Consider the following 22,504-nt stretch of genomic DNA (forward strand, 5'->3'; position numbering starts at 1 on the left):
CGCGTCCGGTCCGGTCACTCGGCGCTTACTGAAAGCAAATTCTTCGATCAAAGCCACGGACAACCCTTTCATTACATCCCATACACAAAAGCCCACAAAGGCTGGTCCCATGTCAGAGCTCGCAGAAAAACTCCGCCTACGTGGTTTCACTTCTAGTAACGAGAATATGGACGGCGACCAACCACTGGAGGAAGATGACGACCCTGAAAAGACCCTTCTGGATCGGATGGACGACCGTGACGATGGGTTCAAAGACATCACAAGCTCTCCGGCTTCTAGCAAGGCATCTGACAGCAGCACAACCAGGCATGCCGAGAAGATCATCGAGGACGTAGGCGACTGGCGCAACGCCTTGAAGCCCCACCAAACCCGCCTTTTCGACTCGCTGGTGATTGCCTCACACAAGCTTGTGCGGCACTTGGTCGACAGGGATACGGCCGATCGAGACATCGTGGCGGACTATCGTCGACGCGGCGAAATCATAGTCACAGAATTGCAACAAGCGCAAGCCAGGGAGTACGAACAATACCTATCAAGAATGCAAGCATGGAAGCAGCAAGCTGCCGACAAGCTTGAAGCGCACGCCAAAGAACTGGGCAAGCACGCGAAGGATTCTGAACGGGCTAAGATTGAGCGGCAAAAAGCTAAGCGTTCCTGGAATGAGGTTCAGAGCGTGTTTAGCAGACTTCTCGAAGGTTGATCTGAAGGAAATGGCCAAGAACGTGCTATACGTGTAATGACTGCCGGGCCGATCTCATAATGTTTGCTTGCTGTGGGATCGTCATCACACGTTCTGGCGGCATGGAAATGGGGCCTTGACGTCAATTGCTCAGTAGTGTTAGATGTATTCATTTCATCGCTCTTTTAATCACCTTCCGATGGCAAGCTGCGCCTGAAACGCCTCGCCATGCGCTTTGCACACCGGTCTATGATACATGCAAGCTCTTGCTCTCTGTCGTGTGACTGTATCGGCCCGGACTTGATTGAGCCCACCTAACGCCTGATCGTGCATGCTCGTTTCCCGACACACCCCTCTAATCTTGCCTGCCCTTCAACAGCCTCTTGGTAACCTTGTCCTTCTCAATGATGTAGACGTGCGCTCCCCAACCGGAGAGAGCGTCTCTGTCGACGGCGTTGAGAAGAGCCTGGGAGATCGTCTCGAAGAGGTCATCAGGCTCGAGATTGGGCTCCCAAAGACCTTCGCAAGTACCGAAAAGCTGGTCGGAGGCAGTTCCAGCAACGATGAAGTCCTTCGCAAAGTCGATGCAGCCGATGCTATCGAAGCTGTTTGTCTAATGTTAGCTCGTGATCCAACGACGATCCATCTTGTCTTGTACGTACCCGCAAATGAAAGGCTTCCCATCAGTGGCGTTGATGCCCGCCACGACCGGGCTCACAAACCACGGACCGAACCTCCTCTCGTATAGACTGCTGCTGACCAGGTTCGCGAACGTCTGCGGGCTGATGTCCCTCTCTTCCCGTAACCGGTACATGTTGTGCTTGTATCTGAAGAGCTCGGAAACCGTCTGGACGTCTGTCGCGAGGCCCGTGAGGCCGAGATGGACTTGCGAGCCGTACTGGAAGATCTTGGGGAAGTTGTTGCTGACGGTGAGGGCCTGGAGACCGAGGCGCAGGTCACAGGCGATGGCGACACAGTCCTTTCCGACCATGGCCACGCAAGCGCCGCCGTCTGGGGTGTTGTTAGCGATCGCATCGTAAGCAATCATTCGAAAGTGCGCTTACTTATGGAAAAGGGAGATGCCATGGTGATCTGATGTTGTGGTGTAAGGTTGCCGACGTCAAGCGAGACGGCTTGGATTGATGACAGCCGGCTTAAGGTGTTCGTTGCTCGCGCCTCGTCAGTACAGGAGGATGCCGAGAGAAGTCGTAGTCTGTCGTGAGAGGAAAGCGAATTTGTTGGCTGATGGCGGGTTGGTGGTGTTGCTATTTGGTAGCTCGATCACTATAGACAGCGGTGCACCTGGAGGCAGCTGCTCTGACGCGCGCAGTTGGAGCTGCCACGGCTCGACCCGCATCCGCATCCGCTTCAAGACTCCCGAGCCGAACATCGCCAAAGTCCCGTAGACCATCTCGACTGCCCATCGCCCTGTCAATTGCAGGCACAGCACCACGCCGTCGTCCAAGATGGCAACTACACAGCAACACATTCGCCTTGCGCAGGATCTGCACCCACGACTTCTACGTTTTTTTACCCGGTTTCCGCCAGCAGCACTCACTGGCGCCACGGCAACTCCAGAGCCCGTGCAAATCGCAGAAACGACATCCCCCTCGGACCCTAATGCAACCGCGACCACCACAACCGCCCAGTCACCCCCGGAACACACATACCCGCGCAACCGCAATCCGTTTCTCGCCTTCAAGAACCCGCGCACCGGCAACTGGCACGCACCGCACTACTCGCTGCGCCGGCAAGCCGAGCTCTTCAAGCTCGCCAAGGCCCACGATGTCCTGCCTCTGATGCCTCTTTCGCCCAAACACCCCGAAGTGAAGGAGCAGAAGCGCATTGAGAATGGCCTGAGGGTACAGGGCACGGGTATCGGCAAGAAGGTCAAGGGTAAGCTCTGGGAGCGCACGCTCAAGGGCCGCCTGGAGGACAGGAGGAAGGCGATGGAGGGCATGCCCGAGATGATCAGGCAATGGAAGGAGAGAGGCCACGGCCGTGGCTGGAAGAAGTGGCCCAAATAAATGGGCTGAAGGTTTTGGCTGCACAGTGTTTGGCATGGCGTTTTAATGGATCGGGAGCATCTGAGTGGTGTTCAGCAAGAGGCATTCTGCAGGAGCAGACATATGTGGCTACTGTACTATAAGAGCTGTACGAATGATAGGATTGAGCCCACTGAGCGTATTTGTTCCCGGAGATCAAGGAACGCTTCAAGCACAGATGAGCCAAGTTACTAGCGGCAAGAGGTTAAAAAAGTCGCTTGGTCTAGCAGCAATTCGCAGGGGCACCGGCTTGGAACAATACGTGCTTGGTTCGCCGAAGTCTTCCTACATGCCTTCATTCATGCTCTCACTGTCCCCAATGACTGGCAGTGCTCAAATACAAGGGGCCCGAAAGTATAGTTCTTCTCAATGAGCTGGCCGTTGACAGATTGCCGAGCTTGGCTAAGACCAAAGGAAGGCAGCGCCTCATCGATCTGTTCTTCGGAGATCGACGGTAAACCATTGGAAAAGTAACCATCGGTCAATGGCTTTCCGTGCTGGATAGGGTCTTCTTTGCATATACGCCTACGATAGCTAGATCCTCAGCTTTTCGCAGGGAATAGTGTAGAAATGGCTGGCATTCAACTTGCCGATCGGGGTTGCGCCGGAATCATATCTCTGATACTCATATTGCAGGAAGCGAAGCCCTAGGCCAGAATTTGTCCACTAACATCGAAATCATCGATCGAGGAGCTTAGTGTGACGCGGCACGTCTCGTTTGAACAGATTCAACGGTGGTGAGAGCTCTGAATCGAAGGTAGAAACCTCATCTAGTAACGATTCACACCGCAACCATTCGGGCAGAATGATGATGCTCTCGTCGTATGATTTTGCTGAGAGCTGGATTCAATTTGTTTTGTTGGGCATGAATTGACGCATTCAATCATAAACTATCAATGAAGCTCTGACTGGCCCAGGTATATCTAGAAGATTTCTCGTGATCTGTTTTCATTACTACGGTTGTTGCATGTTGCTTAGAAGATTTTGTCATGTGTAAGCCTAGAGACAGGCAAGTCGTCTACACCTTCGCCCGGAAACGCAGCGTTCAAAAAAGAGATGTATAATGAAATTGCTTCAATAAATCGTATATTGCGATAGATCGAAGTCGACCATAGGTTGTAGAATGAAACCGAGTTGATGTGTTACGGGACTGCCGACCAGTGACGTCACGTGTCGTGAGGACGCGTGAAGGTCGAATTCTTTTGAGTGAATTGTCCATGTGCTGTATATCCACCACCGACACCGACTAGTCTTTTTACATTTGCTCTCGGTAGGACGACTGGAGATTAAGAAACACGCAAGTTGGTTCGTCATTGGTGGAGAGCCGCCAACAAGCTTCAGGACGACTGCAACAATGTCCACAGAAGAGCAGACACTGGTAATGCTCTCGCAACCATCGAATTACTTGGGCGCCACAATTTTCTGGCTATACATTATCCTCGCCTTGGTGTTCACGAGCATTACTGCATGGACTTTGCTCTCGTTGTCCGCATCGAAACGGCCTAAAAAGAGGCAAAGCTCTGGACAAGTATTCATATTCAGCGCCCTCGCCGTTCTCAGCTTCGCCACGTTGTCGAGGAACATGCTGGAAGTCCTCATCCAATCTTTCAACCAATGGTCAATTGGACTGCAACCTATTCCACCGAACGAGCTGCCGCTCCGCATTTGGCAATGGTCCACGAGATCGACCCTTTTCCGCGACTTCGGGGAAGCCATCGTAAGCGACTCTGCTCGTTTCATCTGGGTTCAGAGTGCTCTCCTAGCCACACTATCCATGTTTTTCTACATGGGGACTGAAGGAAGGCACAGAGAAGTCCCTCGCCTGTGGGCCTTTTTCTGCCTTGGTCAGATCCTGCCTATTTCTTTCGCGCAGAACCTGTTCTACATTGCTCTGGTTTTCTCACCTGTGAAAGCCGATCAAATCCATTTCAACAAATCCGCAGCCGTCGGAAGTGCTGGTTTCTATTGCTTATGTCTCGCATGCGCTCAACTGGTAGCAGGCACGGATCGATTGATCCCACTGATCCTGGCAGCTCGCGCCGCCCTCATGACACCCTTATTCCTGAAGGCAGGCCACATTGGCGCGGGTGAGAAGCCCACGATTGATCGCGCTACTAGCAAAGAAGTACAAAGAGTTATCCTGAAGGCGGCATTGATCATGTCGGGAATGAAGGCCTATCAGGCCGTGCAAGAAGGCTGGGATTTAGGAATGCTCTTCCTAGCTCTCCGTGATCACCCGGCCGTCACAGCACTCGGCTACGACTTCCTGCTCAGTGCCGCGAGCTTTGCTATCTGGACACTTATGGGTCCGAAGGACAAGCCAACTGCCGGCAACGCTACTGCGACTTCTACCAGGGTCGCCGAGGGTAAATCCACCGGCAGAACGCAGCGCGTGAGCGGTCGGAGAGGCCGAACATAGCACGTGGAAAATGTCAATCACGTGAGGCACGTGCTGCGTGTAACCCTGGCGCCAGGAGGACAGATGATTCCCAACAGACATATAGATTGTGCAGAGTTTGAGCGGTATCTTGTGGGCACTCTTCTACTATACGATACTCGTCGCTACCTACGATCCATATGCCATTTCATTCGCAACGAATGGGCCGCGTGCATCGACTTCTGAATCCTGTCTATGAAGGAACTTCAGGAGGCTTTCCTAGTCTCATTGTGGCTCAACTATCATCAGATCTTTCTTCGTGTGTTGGCCAACGGAGTCTGCCGTGGCGGACCTTTGAGACTGTTGTCTACGGAGGCTCGCTTAGAGAAGTTGCGCCATCCACGCGGCCGCTCAGGGCCTCAAAGCAGGGATGTATAAAAGACCCGCTCGTTCTCTTGGGCAATTTCTTTGGCCGTCATCGCGCTACTTTAGGGCTAGACATGAGAGAACGTCACACGACAACTCCAGTGCTTCCGCAGGACCGGTTCTTGCGCGGCGAGCTAGCTGCACCGGACATGCTCGCGGGTGCCTCCAATCTGGAGGGTCACTTGACTCGTTAGGCTCTCCGTGAGGTTCTGCGTCGTGGACCCACCCACAACGTAGTGGATGACAGGTTTGACAGCGGCTCGCTCCGACCTTCGTGCATGTACAGTATAACAGTTGCTGAGTCCTTAGCTCCTTAGGGTGTCAATGTAGCAGATGATCTGAAACATGCTGTCCATAGAAAACGCGGCTGTCGTGGACTCGCGCCGGGAAACGCTTGGAGCAGGATTTGCAGCCGATGCAGGAACCGAGGTCGCCTGCTGCATACTGATCCCGCGGAGCGCCTGTAGCCCCAGTGGCCACATGAATACCATTTTGTCGCGCAGGATCCTTGATCACTGTGTATCAGATTGTGACTCTCCGAAAACACGACGAAATACGAGGAGTCCAGCCAGCTTGAGTGCATGATCGGTTTCGCAGAAGCCTGTGCGCCAGTATGCTCCCATCGGTCGATCGTCGACGAGGAAGGTGAGCCAAGAAGGAACGCAAACGCATCCCGTGAGTCCAGACTCGTGGCGCTCAACTCATTCACCTGGTACACAGGATGGCATCACTGTACGCGGGCTGCTGCTGTGAACGTCGCCGTATGTAGGTTCTCAATGACTTTCGGGGCCCGGTTGTCGAACCGAGAAGTCAAATCCTGGACCCCCCAACTCCAGTCGAGTTCAGAGCGTGAATGGGTACATGGCTGGTCGGCACTTGGCCTGGAGAGAGATCACACGAGTCAAGGGCTTGGCTGCAGTGGCTGGCTGAACGCGTGTGAAACGCACAAGTCACAGCACTCAAATGTTCGGTAGGTTGCAGCGTGGCAGCAGCTAGCGTCGCATCGGTGTGCCGGCGAGCCTACCGTAGTAGCTTGCCGAAACGGTCAACGCGTGGACTCGAATGGCCACGTGTGGATGGGGCGCTGTTCGCTCGCAAAGTTGGCCGAGCGATCGACACCTCATGAATCCTCTGGTCCCAATCAGAAAAGGCGGAGTCGTTTCCGCCACCACTCTTGATAGTCCCTATTAGTGTACCGGCCGGGGCTCACACGCACAGCCGGAGATTTGCACAGATCCCCGAAGCAATTCAGCCCAGATTGCCAGTCAACAACGGGATATGGTCTGGCGCTGTGCACGACATCATTATCCCGGACGCCAAAGGAGCTTGCTGGGCCCTTCGGAAGATGAGCGGCCAGGGGAGCTCAAGATCGTCGGATCGAGCCCACATGATTCGCATGCCAGCATGCCACTTGGGGGATAAGCTCGGAGTCTGATCAGCTCGGGCCGACAAGTTAGCATGCGAGCACGGTGCCCTAGGGCGACGTCGCTCGACACCGACGCAGAGGTTCAGCGTCCGGAAGAACATAGCAAGGGCTGATGAGACTGTGGCAGAGCTGGATGGAAGTTCGAGCCGTAACGGAACATGACCGGGCCTTCAACCGCAAAGCGCGCTTTGACGTCAATCGTTCGCTTTCAAGAGCTCTGCTCTTGCCCTCACCCAGATGCGAGGGCTTAGGAACTGTATCGGCCCTGACGGGCGATCGCAGCGATCGGTCAGACAATGGCCGAAGAAGATCTTCAAATCAGCTCAGCCATCGCCCGCGGTAGTGATCCGAGATCGGGGTCAAAGTTACATCAACCCCCTTCTTGCCGAGCGCAAGCCACAATATTCGAAGAGAGGCAACCGCGTTGCCGTCTCGCCGAGGCGCCGATCTCGAGATAGGGAAACCATGCTCAAACCAAAAATCTGTGGCATTGAGTTCTTCCGGACGGCCAAATTAGTAGGTCGATATTAATAAGACATGGAAAGGAAGAATACTCTAATTATTCAACACCTGGAACATCTGAAGGTCTCCCTATAATCTAAACTTTCGGGCGAGCGCTGAGGAGGTGCGGGTGTTCTCCCGCGAATCCACAGTCAAGCGAAGTATCAGCCTTTCTTCACGAATCATGTCTCAGTACCTAACGGTAATAACGAAAGTCGGCTCTGGCTCACTAGTCAAGGGCCGAGCACAGATCGATGGCAAACCAATAATTCCTGACTTTTACCATCGGCTATCGTTACTCAACATTATGGCCAGGCCCAGTTCCTGTAAATATTGCGTCACGTCGCAAACAACGCCCGCGCAGCCGCCATCGTTCCAACCCAGCAGAAGTCTCGTATCACTTAATCGGCGGCAAAGAAAAGGTGGATGAGGTATGCAGGTTGAGCGTCCAAGATTAACGATCCGGAAGGAAAATTAAGAGCACCGCAAGTCGGTCGCCCCAGAATGAGAGGATAACAATATCCATGAGTTTTGGAAATTCGAAAGACGGGCCGTGAATACTAGTTTAACAAGTTTCGCGATATGCCGCCGGCAGCAAAGCGAGTAGGATCCGGTTGTGGATGAGTGACCAAAGGAGACGAGGGAGGAAATGCGCTTTTGTCGAAATAGAGCCTGTTCCCAGTAATATGAGACGTATTAGAGTCGATCCAGAGAATGAGTCGCTCCAGCAGACCATCGAGTCCAAGAGCTGGTAAGCCACCGCGCAGACTGACCATTCGAGTGAGTCCTTGCATGTGTGTGTTGCAGATGGAGCGGTCGCCAAAAAGAGCCTCGAAAGATGCCATCTTGGCGACAGCAACAATCAGTTGGTCGGAGGTGCCACGGCCCTCCTCAGCTAGGGCGTTGTTGACCTCGCGAATGGCCATGCCTCTGAGCTGTAGTAAGTCAATCGTGTGCGATTTGCTTCCTCGCACTCGGCCATAGTGTGATGCAGCCATCAGCATTATGGCGTGAACGGACGCTGGGTCGGTCATGATGAACGGGAAGAGTTGTGTCCGTAGTAAACCTGTCGCATCAGGACTATCGAGGTCTGGATTATCAACCGCCATATTCGTGAGATAATGATCCTGCAAACATTAGTGGGGCCGATAGAGGCACTCAGGGGATTTTCATACCAGTATGCGAGCTACGTATGGGTGCCATGCTTCTGGGTAGATGTCATTCAAGACAACTTGATGCTGTGGGGTATGCGCCGTCGGTGAAGGACTAGGCGACGGGGATTTCGAAGCTCGTGGGCTTCCCCGCCTCGACTGAGAGTGACCCTCGTGGAGCTCTGACAGGTTTGGGCGGTTGGAAGGAGTGGTTGCCGCATGCGCTCGCTGCGGTGGCGGCTCCTCTTTGTCTGTCCGAGTGTGGTAACTGTTGGACCTTCTTGCTGCTGTGAGCGCTAGCTCGCGCTGATGCTGTTGCTTTGTGACATGGCTTCGAACTTTTTTGCGGTGCTGCGAGGTCTTTGCTTCTGATGGATGGGTAAAATTCAGAAACTGCCAGTCGACCTTCGAGGCTTCGGTCGGAGAAGAAGCCTTGCTGTCTGCCAAACCGTCAGTATCGCTCCACACGACATCTTATGGAAAAAGCAAAGTCGTTGGGACTCACTGCTGCTGGCATCTGATCTTGATGTAGGTGAGCGGCTCGGTTGTACAGGCTCGCGCTGCAGGTCAGCAGTCCTTTTGCTCGTCATAACCTCTGTAGTGACGACCAAATCGCCGTAGAGTGGGAAACGCAGCGGTCGCAAGCAATGCATCCAGGGACATCGAGGGAATATATGCTGCGATGGAGTCGAGATTTCCAGGGGGCTCTTCGTCCTCGCGTCTTCAGTGCACCATGCAGCATGCAATGTCGCGCAATGCAATGTGCTTGAAAGCGCACCTGGGGTCTGCTATTGGAAGACCGGTGGCGACCAGTCAATGTTGTGGTGGAGGCAACAGGGTAGGGAAAGTGATCAGGTAGTGTCTTACGCTCCACCGTCCTGGGCAATCAGAAGAGCCACGGTGCCTGTCGATATGCAGCCATGAGAGGAGCCACCTGCGAGCCCATCCCCGAGACAGCGCTTGGGTGCTACTATTGGCTCACCGATGAATTGGCTCAAGCCAGATCAGCTGCCGAATGGCAGATGCACTCGCGAACTGTTTGCTCGGGGTTTTGGCTGTGGGGGCTCCGGCCCACTGCCCTGAAAGCCACTACCGAAGCGGACCAGACACTTGGGTGACAGGCTTCGTAATGGGCGGGCAAGAGCTGAGCGCGATCTTCGCTCTATGTCTTCTGGGCTGCTTCTACGCACTATCCTTGCGGACGCCCCGACACAGGTGCGGGACCCCATTGGCTGCACTAGAATCCGCCAGCGTTATTACATCGGACGCACACCTCACTCTGCTTTGTCCGCCAGCAGACCTGCGCACTTTAGTCTCTATGTAGAGCCCCAAGCCGTACATACATAGTGGACATGTATAGTACAATCACAGTCTCGCCGGAGCGGCGAACTCCGGCCACCGGATTCCCGCAGGAGATCTGTCGTGCCGTCGTACAAAGTTGCACCGAGCACCTGGCGTACTGGGTCGCGAGCCGACCCTTAAAGTCGGCGGGCAAGGATGGTGATGCGGCATTGTGCTGAGTGCATGGGTGGCGATCTTCCGGGTGATCACTGCCCGGGTGACACGAGTGGAAGTGGCTCACGATAACGTCGAGTCGTAGCGGTGCCAATTGTTCGCGAGCAGAGCCGGCCGCTAATTACTCTCCAACGCAACAACGTTTGATGTAGTGTTGCAAGTGCGCGGCTGTGCTTCCACGCGAGCTGGTCGTTGCGGGCTCGGTCGCGCCTGGGAACCCCATAGGAGACGCCTAACCGAAAGGAGGCATTCGACAAGATCGACAGACTTTGCTGGGCTTAGAGGCGCTCGGACCGCGGCATTGAAGTGAACGGGCAGCAGGAGTCAGCTCGCTGCAGGTATTGCGTAACCGCGTCGCTCGGGCCAATGGCACCATGTTGCAGGGTCGAGAATAGCTGCACATGTCAAGAACATGCCCTGCATACCTGCCGCCACGGCCGTGAGAGGCAAAACAAGACACAACGACGCTCTTTCAGGTTGAATGCAGTCCAGGAGAGGCTGAGGATGGCAAAGCGTCGGATGAGGCTGAAGTGGTACTAGTCTAATCTGGGACGCTGTGGCAGTGATACGCACGCGGCGTTCCGGCTGCACATCCCGCAGCCATCCGGCACGCAGCTGAATCTGCAGCGGCGATCATGGCATTAGCACAACCACGTTGTTTTCATTCGCACTCGGAGCAGTGTTCGTGTAGCCCATCTGATTGTGTCGCTTCAGAAATGAGGCTTTCTCCAGAAGCGGCTCGATCGTCAGGCCACGACACATCAGCGTCGCACAACGTGCGGCGGCACACCAGGAACAAGAAATCCGATCCATTCTTGGAGCTGCCAAACGATGTCAACATTACCGAACAGCCAAATCCGCGGAGCCGGCAAGACAGCGACGAGGCTAGCGAGGGCGACTCGCTTTTCGCTGATGTACGCCCATTCCTGCACTTGCCCACCTAACTCGGTGCGAGATAGCTGACTGCGGACGCCTTGCAGCTTGTGCTTGCGCCGCTGAATATGATCACCTTCATCATCAGCCTCGTTCTAGTGGATGAGCAACAGCGCCAATGGCGTCTGTCACAGCACGCCCCAAGTTCGCCACCCGCCTGGCGACGCTTTGCCCACTGGTCTGGTTCTCAGCCGGAGCCGTATCAGGACTCCGACACATCAGAGTGGAGCCAGCGAGCGGGTGCGTCGAGTCGACCTGCTTCGCAACGTGCCAACTCATTCCAAGGCTGGTATGCTCGTAAGAAGAAACGGGCCATCGCGAAGCTTGAGATCGGCGACGCACTGGATATGCGAGGTCGTGTGTTGGTGGCGCTGATTGCATGGGCCGTTTTGGGGGCGTTGGCACTCTATTACGCACTGCGGCAGGTATATAAATGGCTTGCGGCTTGAAGGGTGCTGCCCGCCGATAACGACATCCCCGCTCGTGGGTGTGACAAACTATTTGAGTTGCCTGCAAAATATTGTGTCCCGGTCACAATAACGGTCGCTACCTTACACTGCAATTTAGCGAGAGCGTGGCGTCGGAGTCGGAGCACACGGAAGCGGCGATGAGAAGCGAATCGGCGGTCAGTTCTGATCACGACCAAAAAGGAAACTGAACGGATGATGGATTTTCTCAATTCCTCTAAAAACGTTGGTGCAGATGAGGTGAGGTCGCTGGGCCTTGGCAGCGCAGAAGACAAACGCGATTTAATGAGGAAAGAACGACCCAGTGCGGAATGACAGCTATCAGAAATCGGCCTCTCGCGGCAACGAGGGCATGCAGACATCGCGTGTCCGAAGGGTCGCAGCCTTCTCCGAGGAACATCCCATCCTACGTTTTTGAAGGAGAAGATAGCGCCCCATGTTTTCTACTATCGGTAGCCGTTGAGGAAGAGCAAGGACTTTAACGGCTCTAGCTTCTCAATAATAAATCCTCTCGTGTACTATGACCTTGTTGCAGACATTGAGGCGCGACAGTGAAGACTTGATAAACGAAAAGGAACCGCAGACATCTGAAGGTACCTCGAATTACCTTGCAATAACGCAACGATCTATAAACTTCTCGGAGCGGACAGCGTCCAGCTCCAGACCAAGTTCCTTACAAGCGCCCGATTCTAGCCATATTCATTATCCATCGTGTGTCCTCGATCCAGCATCTGTCTTCAGATGGGTGCTCGAGATCATTACTCATCGTCGATGAACTCCACCATCACCGTGCCATTCTTTAGGCCTGCTTCCGCAATCGGCACGTCCAACATGTCGATGAGATTCTTGCCCATAGTGATGAGCTCGAAACTTGTGTTCTCCTTTCCTTCGAAGGGAGCCGCCTTGAGCCACTCGTAAATGCGAGAGACGGGGTCAGAGAGTGAGAAGCGGCGCACAATGCGGCCACCGGAGTAGCGGAACTGAATGCGCGTCGTCTCCTTCGGATCGGTGGATGTGGGTTCCTCATGTGGCGACGTGGAAGAGATACGCCCGAATGGCGTGTCGTCGCTTGCTGCAGGCGCAGTACTTCCGTTGGTTCCAGATGGCCCCATGTCCGCGGTATCCATAGCTTCCGACACGGAGGCGCGCCCTTTGCCCTTGCCATCGGCGGCTTTCGTGAGTGCGTCGGGGTCTTCTTCGCGCTCTTTGTTACCACCGTTCGCCAAGCTGTTCTGCATAGCCATCTCGAGCATCTCTTCTTCACTCATCTGCCCAACGTCCTTCTTGCGCTCCTTCCGTTGTGTCTGCACGGGGTTCTTCGAATGCATGCTGAGGCTGTAGCGGTCAAGGAACTCGTGGAGATCCATCAGGAAATCTGAGGGTTTCGGTCCGGGGGAACCAGACCACGTCTTGACCTGCTCGCCCGTTCTAGGATCGACGATTGCAATGTGCGGATAGGAATCTTCGTTGTCGCGGTGCATGCTGAAGTAGTAGTTGACATATTCCTGTCCACGAGGGTCGTCCTTGTTGTACTGCAGGAAGATGAAGTGCTCCTTGATGGTGTCCTTGATGGACTCGTTCTTCCAGATGTCACGGTTCAAAACTTGGCAATCAAAGATCGAGGGATCTTGGACATTGACCAAAATCCACTTTTCTTCCTCCTTACCCTCGTCGCGCGCCGCTGAAATGGGAATGGGCGAAATTAGATCGAAAGGCGGGCGGAATAGGTCGGCGAGAAGGTTTGATTTTGAGGTGGCATCGGAGGCTCCTCCAGTGGCTCTTGAAAGCACGCGGCGGTGGGCTTCAGGATCTTCAGGATTGTCCTCTGACCAGATCGAGGCCTCGTCCCGCTGGTTGAAGATGCCGGCGCGCTGAGCCTGGCGGTGCCTCATACGAGCATTCATTTGCTCACCGATAGCCGCCTGCATCTGGTCGGGATCATCTCTCCAGTCGCTGCCAGGTCCAACGAGCGTCTCCGTCGTCCGCGCCATCGGTGCTCTCACGCCTTCTTCGTCAACGTCGCCCATTCCAGCTCCACCGCCGCCACCTCCGGCGCCGTACATCTCTTGCTGTAACCGACGAGCCATAGCTTCGTCATCCTCGGTCGAAAGACCACCTTGTGCACCGGTGGTCTCCATGACATCGTCATCGTCATCATCAATATTGATCGGATCATCTCTTGTCGAAGCTGGCTGCGCCTGAGCCGCGGGTGCCGAGCCAGCAAGATCGGGGTTGTTGAAGAAAAGCTCGATGGCCTGCTCTACGTTGCCATCGCTGAACTGAAGATACTGTTGTGCCTGCTGTGGCGTGGTTGAGGTGATAGAGCAGAAGGTCGTGATCGCTTCATCGTCCATATTGTCGTTGCGTCGCGCGTGCGACGGAAATGTAAGGGGTATAAAGCGCTGCGGGATGTGGTGTCCGTGGGTGCGCCGAAGATAACGGTGAAAGTAAAGAAGAAGTCGGTTTGCTGAATGTGCGCAGCTTTGAAGGCGATCTCGAAGCTTCTGAGCAAAGTGCGTGGACGTGGGGTTCCGCCGGCTTTCGTGAGTTTCTGACAGTGATGAAATACCGCAGGGGTATGAGAGGACAAACTGTCGCAAACAGTGTGCCTTTTGCAAGTGACGGGTCTTGGATAGCGGAGCTTGGGAATCAAAAGGTTGCGTTGTCTGGTGCCATCCCGCTGCACGTCATTGTTGGGGTGTGCCCTGGATGTCGCTTGACTTTCCGTTCACATGCCAATTGCGACAGCCACGGGTGAGCTGTGACACCTGTGGGCGGTTACGTTAAGGTATTTCACTGCTTATATTACCCAAGGATTTGTGGCATGTGGCCAATACATTTTCAAAAGACATGTCATTTCTTGAAGACACAGGCTTGTAAAGAACCATGTATGCGGCTGTCACGCCGCGCCAATGCGAGCTATCAATTACCACCTCTGCGGTCTGATTGAATGTACTACAAACTTTCTGATGCACAAGCCGATGCAATCAAGTTGATGGAGAGCTGTGCGTCTGGCACTACGGCCGTCGCTAAAGCACATCTACCATGGCTTCTTTACATGTTTCGATTTCACGAGTCTTTGTATTCAAGTCGTTCGACTCTTTCCGCTTTGCGAGAGAAAAGCAGGTGGTAACGTGCCATCTCTTCTTTCAGACTATTTACGCCCAGTCTCCGACTGAAAACTTTCTATTTTCTATACTCGACCACGTAGCAGCTTTACCAGGCCCGCACGAGGTGTAGGTACATAGAGCATACGAAGATGTAAGATGACAGCATCAATAGCTAGTAAGATATGCGTCCGCTTTACAGTGAGTCCTTGAAAGTCCCGGTATCCACAGTCGAAGTCTTGCCCGCGGCGTGGAGGATCAGCTTCTTGTATCCACCGACAGCATCTTGAAGCTGATCCTCAGTGATCGCTTCGTGATCAGAGTGGGCCACCAAGATGGTTCCCGGACCGTATAAGTACCTCTTCTGGCCGTCCACGCTCTTCTTGAGATTGGGAATATCAGTGCCGTAGTTGACGATGAATGTGTCGAACCCAGGAACGTCAGCATCAATGTCGACCGGGCTGTAGCCTTCGCCGGAGAACTCAATGTCCAGAATATCGGCGGGTTGTTGGTCTTTCTTCAGGAATTTCGAGATTGCAGTGTTTATCGCAGTAGTAGTCTCATTTCTCATGAAGGCAGGCGTACCTTGAGCAATACGTATGGCGACAAGCGCCTCCGCAGACTCGGCCACGACATTGTGCGCAACTCCGCCCTGAATTTTGCCCAGGTTGATGGTAGTCACGCCGAACTTCTCGTCAACGGGTAGGTTCTGTCCGAGCTCCATCAGGGCCGCAAGAGCGGTCACAATCACCTCGTTGGCACTGAGACCCAGCCAAGGATAACCCGAATGAGCAGCCTTGCCCTTTGCGTGGAGCTTGAAGCTCAACATGCCCTTGTGTCCCGATGCAAGCTTGCCTTCGGTAGGCTCGCCGAAAATGATCGTACTTGGCTTTAGGTTGAGGTCATTCGCGGCACGCATACCGTCACCGCCAACCTCCTCACCTACTACATACAAGAAGGAGACATCATCGGGATTGATCTCATTGTCCTGGAGAAGGCTGTTGGCTGCGATGATCTGGGCGGCTACGCTGGCTTTAGCGTCCACTGAGCCGCGGCCAGAGATTGTTTTGTCGTTGTGGTGTTTGTAATCGTAGAAAGGCGGCACCTAGGCTTCGGTTCAGCCTCGATTGCAAAGAGGAAGGCTAGACTTTAAAGATCACTTACGGTGTCGATATGGCTCGAGACCAGCACTTTGGCATCTCGCTTGCTACCCGGCCACGCAAGAACGTTGAATCTCAGTGGATCCTTCGCAACGATCTGCTTCTCGACATTGTAGCCTTGAGAACTTAGACTTTCGAACAGCCAGTTGCCAACTGCCTCCTCGTTACCACTGATAGACTCTATCTGCGTGAGGTTCTTGTGGAAGCCGAATAAATCATGCGTGAGGTCGAGATGACCGTGAGTAACGTCGTCTCTCAGAACATCCTGCGAAGGCTCGCGAGTATTACTAGATGCAAGCACGTTGAAGGCGTACGCGCCTATCAGAATGGCGGTTCGCGACAAGAACATCGTTATCTGAGGCAGAAAGGTGTGGGATGTTTCAAGTGAAGTCGGCCATGCAGGAACAAGGCGGTGGCACGAAACCCCGCCATTGTCGACGCGCTAATAAAGCCGCATTGTTTTGGACGCCCGTACATCATGCAGCAGCAGCGAACATCCCGGTCCCGTGCGACGGTTTGTTTTGTTGTTTCATAATTGGGTCCTGTTACGCCACATGCTTCCACAGGCCACAGCACCTCTTCGAGTTACATTCTGCTTGCAGGCATAATGCCGTAATTGCGACGCAGTGTCTCACACCTTGTACCTTCCGCCTCCTTCCTTCCTGCCCACGACCCTCACACCGCAACGCGCATGGCTAGCATTGCTCTGAACCCCTTCACCGACAATTAGAACTACGAACTTACGACGACACGACACATTGATTCGCGGCTCGCATACCATAGGCCGCAGCCCCCACCTGATACTCGAGGCCAACCATGGCGGCCACTATGAACAGCGGTCATGCCGATCCGGAGACAATATACACAAAGCAATCATGCATAGGAGGAGGCAGCTTCGGCAAGGTATACAAGGGCGTCGATAAGCGGACAGGACAGTCAGTGGCAATCAAGATCATCGACGTGGAAAACGCGGACGACGAGGTGGACGATATCATTCAAGAGATCTCCATTCTCTCAGGTCTCAACTCGCCATACGTCACCAAGTACTATGGCTCCTACCTGAAAGGTTCCGACCTGTGGATCATCATGGAGTTCTGCTCAGGCGGCAGCTGCGGTGACCTGTTGAAGCCCGGTCTCATACCAGAAGACTACATTTGCATCATCGTGCGGGAGCTACTCTTGGGTCTTGAATATTTGCACAACGACGGCAAGCTCCACCGTGACATCAAAGCTGCGAACATTCTACTTGGAGCGAATGGTCAGGTCAAACTAGCCGACTTCGGTGTTTCCGGTCAACTCACCGCGACGATGACCAAGAAGAACACGTTCGTAGGTACGCCTTTCTGGATGGCGCCGGAAGTCATTAAGCAATCTGGCTACGACCACAAGGCAGACATCTGGTCCTTGGGTATCACTGCTTTAGAGCTGGCTCTCGGAGAGCCTCCGTACTCTGACATCCACCCCATGAAAGTCTTGTTCCTCATTCCGAAGAACCCTGCGCCGATGTTGGAAGGTCAATTCAGTCGGGACTTCAAGGATTTTGTGCACCGTTGTCTTCAAAAGGAGCCGCAGAAACGGCCAAGTGCAAGGGAACTTCTACGCCATCCATGGGTGAAGAAAGCAAAACGCACAGCATATCTTACAGAGCTCATTGAGAGGCATGAGAGATGGCAAGCCACCCATCGCGAGGACGGCGATAACGACGAGGACGACCCCTACGAAGATTCTCCCGCTCGCAATAGCGAAGACGAAGATCTCTGGGATTTTGGAACCGTCAGGCCCGTGGGCGGTCGTGCTCGAGGCAACAATGGTGGAGCACTGAGGCCGATGAACGAGAGTGGAATGAACTCACGGAGCTCGCGCATGCAGACATCGCCGTCAAGACGGTCCGTCTCAAATAAGGAAAATGCGCCAGCTGATGATGTCGAAAACACGAGTCGTGGGACCATCAGAGGGAGCATGCTCCCTCCTCCCCTTCCTCGGACACCCTCCCCCTCGAAACCACAGCAAGTCCTCCAATCCCCAGGCGCTGCTGCAAAGGTCCCCTTACCTGCGTCGCCAACCCGTAGACCTGTTCCGGCTGTCGAGACCCCTCAACTATCCCCAGAAAACAAGCCTACTGCGTCACCTCGACCACCCGCCACTCCTCAATCGCCTCGTCACCTAAATGACGATTTCTTACAGCAAAGCATTGCAAGCGACATGTCTCAGTACATGAAAGGACTATCACTGAAAGACGACCCGGCATCAAAATCAACACCTGCACCGTCCCAGCTCCCGAGCAGCGACCGCCCAAGCGCAAACCATCTGAACCCTCGGCCAGAACCACCCGTCCGAACACCCTCGAACGATCTCTTCGAAAAGCCCGTGCCATCACTTGCACCGCCCAACAAAGGCCAGATACGAACACCCACCACTACCACACCAAACCCCTCCGCAACCCCCGACCCGACCCCCCGCCACCAAACCGAACCCGCCGCCCCCTCCACCTCCAGCCGCCACACCCCCCACCAAGAACCCCCCGTCACCGCCCTCACCTCCGTCGTCATCCCCGCCCTCGAAGCCGCCATGCACCGCCGCAGCTACCAGCTCTCGCTCATCGCCAAGCAGCACGCCGCCTCGGCCGCCTCGCTGCCGGCGCCCGCGGCCGCGCAGGCGGACCGCCAGCTCGCGGAGCGCAAGGCCCAGCACGACCTGATCAAGAAGTACATGGCGAAGGCGTGCAAGCTGTTCAGGGACATCGACTACCTGGACGGCGTGGCGCCCGTGGGCATGGGGGACGGCGTCGAGGGGCTGCTGGAGGGGTTTTTGGAAGAGGTGCTTTGTCGGGTTGAGGCGGAGGATGCGTAGATATTCTTTCTCGGGCTCGGGTTTCTCGTCTTCTTTTCTTTGCTTTGCTTTTGGAAGCGGCTAGGGTTCTTTTCTTTTCGTTTGCGGGCATGGCGTTTTGGCATGGCGGTGATGGGCTAGGCATGGCGATGTGGCGTTGGAAATCTTCATAGGCAAGCAAGCAAGCAAGCATTGAAATCAGAAGCGCCAACAATCGCACTGCGTTGCGCGGACTACCAAGCCCCTTATTCGCTCCGTACCCGAACGGACCACATCTCGTCGTGAAAAAAACAACCCCCAGCAGCAGAGCCGCGTATACCAAATGCCATGCAACGACGAAGGCCCTTGCTCGCCGCAAGAATGCAGATGCTCTCCACCCCAAAACGCCCCTTCTTGTTTCCTCCAAAATCACAACTCACAACCCACAATTAACAACGCCCAGCCCCCGCTCCCTCCCAAACCTCACCCAATCGACCTCCTCCGCCCGCCTCCCCACCTCCACGCACCGCCTCTGCTCCTCGCAAACCCCCACCAGCAACCGCCTCACCACGCCCGTGTTCTGCCCGATCCCGTGGCCCTCGAAGGCCCGCAGCAGCTCGATGGCTTTGACTTTCGCGTCGGCGGTCGGGGTCGCGATCCCCGCGATGAAGATGGGGAAGACGACGGCGCGGTGGTCGAGGCCGCCTTTTGACAGGATGGCGGAGGCGAGGGAGAGGATTTGCGCGGCGCGCGCGGCGGTGTCGGTTGCGAGGAGGGCTTGGTTGGCGGTCGGGAGGAGGCGTTGGTTGGGGAACATCGAGGTGCGGGTGTAGAGTAGTGTTGCATGGTAGAGGAGGAAGGCCTGCGGGGTGTTAGTTTGGGGACTTGAGGGTGGCTGGGTGGGGGGAATGGAGGCTTGCGTACGTGCTCGAAGACGAACCGCAGGCCGGGCTCGAGGACTCGGCCTGCGATCGGGGAGTCCTTTTCGAGGAAGTCCGGGTATGCTTGGGCCCAGAAGTTGCTGAGGTTGGCTTGCAGCTGGGAGACCTGAGCCTGCCATTGTGCGTATTGGCCTGGCGGGATGGGTGTTCGGGCTGCAGCTTCGCTGCGGAATCCTTGTGCTGTCTGCGCTATCTTCGCCGTGTGTACGAGCACGCCGCGTTTCATGTTCATGATGATCGGGAATGCTTGCCCTTCCCTCGACCAACCGGTGCATCCTTGGGATGACCAAAAAGATGGCATCCCGGCGCCTAAGGGAGGAAGGATCTGTCGCTCGAGCGCCATGCGGAAATAGTCGCAGCTGCCGTAGCCCATGAGGCATGCGTAGGTATCAAAGGTGCAGATCGACCACATAACAAACGCGTGCGGCTCTTTCCCAAAGCGAGCAACACGAGCTTGCGTCAGAGTGCTCAGGTGCTTGAGGTGACCAACCCACATGCCTGCGACGGTGTTGCTTGCGTCAACGGTCATCGAGATGTCGTAGATGAATAGGAGATAATGTCGAAGGAAGACGCCGTCGGATAAGAGGTCGTCGCTTGCGGTTGGTGTTTGCGCTGAGAGCGCTTTTTCGTAATGCTCCATCGCTTCCTCTAGAGTAGCCTGGCCGTGGTAGCTTAGGTTGAGTGCGCTCAAAGCGCAAATTGCATGATGCAACTAGAGGCATGTTAGAATGATCGCGAGAAGCCATGCGACCGACTTACGGGTGGGAATTTCGTCGCTTCGAGTTCAAAAAGATCCCTTATCGATCCAGGTGTCAAATTGTCGCTTGGTGTGTCCTCCAAAGGGTTTGGGACTAAACGCCCTACGATATATCGACGAAAGTGCGACACAAGGCGGCTTTCCGACGGTGAAACGTATGCAGAAGGTGTCGTAGGTTGAGAAGATGTGCCGGATGACGGTGTCATGCTGAGAGACATGTGCTGTAAAGACTCGGGTAGACCTTCTTGCCGACCAGTGGGACCAAGAGAGGCCGGGAGTGATGTCGTGGCTGTCAGCTCCTCAAAGCGATCCAGTACAACAACATTCGGGTCGGCCGATGATCTTGTTCTACCGACCGGGTTTGAGAATGTCCGCCTTTTTCGCTCTGTGCTCTGCTGAGACCTTGTTTCTTGAGGACTGCTCGTCGAGGCGTATTCAGGAAGGTCGGCAAAGCTCTTTGGCGTGACGACAACGCTGTAAGTTCCCGGCAGTGTTGCTTCTGCTTTCCTTTCTCGGTCCTCATCATTTGTGAGCCTGGAAAACGCTGGGAGGTCATCACGAACGGAGGCAGAGGATGCACTCGCGGGGCTTCCTACGCGTGATCGTGCTGTAGTCCGGTTAGGATGGTCATTTGTGGTATCAACAGAGGCCATAATGTCAGATGATTGGAAAACGCGGACAGGGAGGACACTTACGATCCCATACGGTGCTCCCGGAGGTGGAGACATTCCGATGCTTGTGCTGTGTGCTCGACGTCGCGTCGCTGAACTACCCAATGGTCAGCTTTCAGTCGCTTCATAAGGTACCTAGATGAGATGCCGTACATTCCATCTGACTTCCCAGTCACAATCCCTGTGAAGTCGGGTGCACGGCTGACGAAAAGTTAGCATGGACGAGACTGGCTTTACCGGGCTCCGCCGTACTTACACCGCATCGCGGTTGAACCTCGTCGCATTTCACCTTGAGATGGTCAACTTGACAAGAACGTCGTTGTTTCACAATCAGACTTCACCTACTTTTCGCCCCCGACAAGTGTCTATGGGAGTGAGATGTTAGCAGGGGTCGCGAGAGACGAAACACGGATCTCCCACGCACAGCAGCCCGCTCTCGAGCGGTGGGACAGCCTTGGGGTCCGTCCAGGGGGCAGTGAGCCAGATGATCGGCGCTCTTTCGACGAAGATTTCGTATCTCTCCGCGGCGCCAGAGGAGGGAGTTGATTCTGTGATCGGGAAGGAGGTGGAGGTGAGTCCTTGTCTTGCTGCTGCATTTCTGCAGCCAGCGGGAGAGTTGACTGTCGAACTTCGGCCAGTGCCCGGTGCCGTGACTTCGTGGCGGTTCGGGTTGTGCCGGTCGAGATTGTGGCTTGAAGCGCCGATTGGGCGGTACGCAGAGTCCTACTTGTTAATAGCACAGGAGGGCGAGCGCGAAGGCATTTGAGGCGAGCCGAGCGATCATGGCATGGCGATTCGAAAGCAGTATGTCATGAGTTTCTGGCCTCGCCCCGGAAGATACTTTATGCTAATCCTCGAAGCTTGGGGAAGGCGGCATGTCTTGGTCAAAAGTAGTAGGCAGGCTGGTGAAGCAAAAAGATCGATAAGGAATGCCACATTTCTAGGCTAGAATACGGTCGCCAGCTCGCCGAGAACTGCAGCCACAGTCGGAAAGAGTTTGCAATCCGAATGCACAGGCAGCGATGACGAGCGCCGGCAGGGCCAAACGAGTACCGGGCCTATCCACGTCGCCAGGCATTAGAGCGGCTACTATGCGCCAGACGGCTCGTAAGGAAAATGCCGCTCCTCACGGCATACAGACAGGCGAAGTGGCGGGATGCAAGGCTGCTTGGAATAGGCTGGTGGCGGCCACGAGGTGGATCCTTCCGTAGGGCGCCACCCAGGCCCAACTGGCGTCGGGGCATCACGTGTGGAAGATGCATGGAAAACACCGGACGGGCACCAGACGAGCTGGGGCCGCACTTGTCAAGCGTCGGCCGTCGACTGCAGCGGCACGCAAGGCCGTAAGCGAGACGGGCCTTATAGTCGGGCGGATTGAGCCAGCGGTCATATTCATTTAGCTCCTATGAACGGCGCGCGCCAACGCAGCGGCATCGTGGCTTGCCGGAGCGCTCAATAACAATTAGACCGAGGAGATGGCAGGCGAACCCTAGCCAGACGTAACCTAGTGCACGCAGCGGTTAAGGGCGGACGAGCAACG

The 22,504-nt window shown here is 55.0% G+C and overlaps 10 protein-coding genes across 10 annotated transcripts; 5 read left to right on the forward strand and 5 right to left on the reverse strand.

Annotated features, from left to right (window-relative positions):
• Positions 1-166: 166 nt before the first annotated feature.
• On the forward strand, positions 167-700 carry WHR41_03037 (uncharacterized protein; the record flags this gene model as incomplete). The annotated part of the gene is made up of 1 exon (XM_069371643.1): positions 167-700. One exon carries the CDS (start codon positions 167-169, stop codon positions 698-700), a length of 534 nt encoding a protein of 177 aa, XP_069231297.1.
• A 133-nt stretch (positions 701-833) lies between these two features.
• Positions 834-1,958, reverse strand: PUP3 (Proteasome subunit beta type-3). The gene is made up of 3 exons (XM_069371644.1): positions 1,744-1,958; positions 1,342-1,690; positions 834-1,284 (listed from the first exon to the last, which is right to left on the reverse strand). The coding sequence occupies exons 1-3, from the start codon at positions 1,763-1,765 to the stop codon at positions 1,035-1,037; spliced, it is 621 nt and encodes a 206-aa protein (XP_069231294.1). The 5' UTR covers positions 1,766-1,958; the 3' UTR covers positions 834-1,034.
• Positions 1,959-2,145: 187 nt separating this feature from the next.
• WHR41_03039 (mitochondrial 54S ribosomal protein mL59) lies at positions 2,146-2,706 on the forward strand (the record flags this gene model as incomplete). The annotated part of the gene is made up of 1 exon (XM_069371645.1): positions 2,146-2,706. One exon carries the CDS (start codon positions 2,146-2,148, stop codon positions 2,704-2,706), a length of 561 nt encoding a protein of 186 aa, XP_069231295.1.
• Positions 2,707-4,105: 1,399 nt separating this feature from the next.
• On the forward strand, positions 4,106-5,143 carry WHR41_03040 (uncharacterized protein; the record flags this gene model as incomplete). Its single annotated transcript, XM_069371646.1, has 1 exon — positions 4,106-5,143. One exon carries the CDS (start codon positions 4,106-4,108, stop codon positions 5,141-5,143), a length of 1,038 nt encoding a protein of 345 aa, XP_069231450.1.
• A 2,291-nt stretch (positions 5,144-7,434) lies between these two features.
• Positions 7,435-9,258, reverse strand: WHR41_03041 (uncharacterized protein; the record flags this gene model as incomplete). The annotated part of the gene is made up of 3 exons (XM_069371647.1): positions 7,435-8,581; positions 8,630-9,045; positions 9,111-9,258. 3 exons carry the CDS (start codon positions 9,256-9,258, stop codon positions 8,015-8,017), a joined length of 1,131 nt encoding a protein of 376 aa, XP_069231449.1. The 3' UTR covers positions 7,435-8,014.
• A 1,304-nt stretch (positions 9,259-10,562) lies between these two features.
• Positions 10,563-12,044, forward strand: WHR41_03042 (uncharacterized protein). The gene is made up of 2 exons (XM_069371648.1): positions 10,563-11,034; positions 11,101-12,044. The coding sequence occupies exons 1-2, from the start codon at positions 10,756-10,758 to the stop codon at positions 11,500-11,502; spliced, it is 681 nt and encodes a 226-aa protein (XP_069231448.1). The 5' UTR covers positions 10,563-10,755; the 3' UTR covers positions 11,503-12,044.
• Positions 12,045-12,278: 234 nt separating this feature from the next.
• On the reverse strand, positions 12,279-13,874 carry WHR41_03043 (uncharacterized protein; the record flags this gene model as incomplete). The annotated part of the gene is made up of 1 exon (XM_069371649.1): positions 12,279-13,874. One exon carries the CDS (start codon positions 13,872-13,874, stop codon positions 12,279-12,281), a length of 1,596 nt encoding a protein of 531 aa, XP_069231447.1.
• A 769-nt stretch (positions 13,875-14,643) lies between these two features.
• On the reverse strand, positions 14,644-16,178 carry WHR41_03044 (uncharacterized protein). The gene is made up of 2 exons (XM_069371650.1): positions 15,792-16,178; positions 14,644-15,732 (listed from the first exon to the last, which is right to left on the reverse strand). Exons 1-2 carry the CDS (start codon positions 16,134-16,136, stop codon positions 14,824-14,826), a joined length of 1,254 nt encoding a protein of 417 aa, XP_069231454.1. The 5' UTR covers positions 16,137-16,178; the 3' UTR covers positions 14,644-14,823.
• A 425-nt stretch (positions 16,179-16,603) lies between these two features.
• WHR41_03045 (uncharacterized protein) lies at positions 16,604-18,637 on the forward strand (the record flags this gene model as incomplete). The annotated part of the gene is made up of 1 exon (XM_069371651.1): positions 16,604-18,637. The coding sequence occupies one exon, from the start codon at positions 16,604-16,606 to the stop codon at positions 18,635-18,637; it is 2,034 nt and encodes a 677-aa protein (XP_069231453.1).
• A 394-nt stretch (positions 18,638-19,031) lies between these two features.
• On the reverse strand, positions 19,032-21,846 carry WHR41_03046 (uncharacterized protein; the record flags this gene model as incomplete). Its single annotated transcript, XM_069371652.1, has 8 exons — positions 21,389-21,846; positions 21,310-21,329; positions 21,221-21,253; positions 21,118-21,165; positions 20,989-21,061; positions 20,296-20,900; positions 19,520-20,248; positions 19,032-19,457 (listed from the first exon to the last, which is right to left on the reverse strand). Exons 1-8 carry the CDS (start codon positions 21,558-21,560, stop codon positions 19,032-19,034), a joined length of 2,106 nt encoding a protein of 701 aa, XP_069231452.1. The 5' UTR covers positions 21,561-21,846.
• Between the last annotated feature and the right edge of the window lie 658 nt (positions 21,847-22,504).

Source organism: Cladosporium halotolerans (genome assembly GCF_011745625.1).
Source record: "Cladosporium halotolerans strain TM138-S3 chromosome Unknown Sca7, whole genome shotgun sequence".
NCBI classification, from domain to species: domain Eukaryota; kingdom Fungi; phylum Ascomycota; class Dothideomycetes; order Cladosporiales; family Cladosporiaceae; genus Cladosporium; species Cladosporium halotolerans.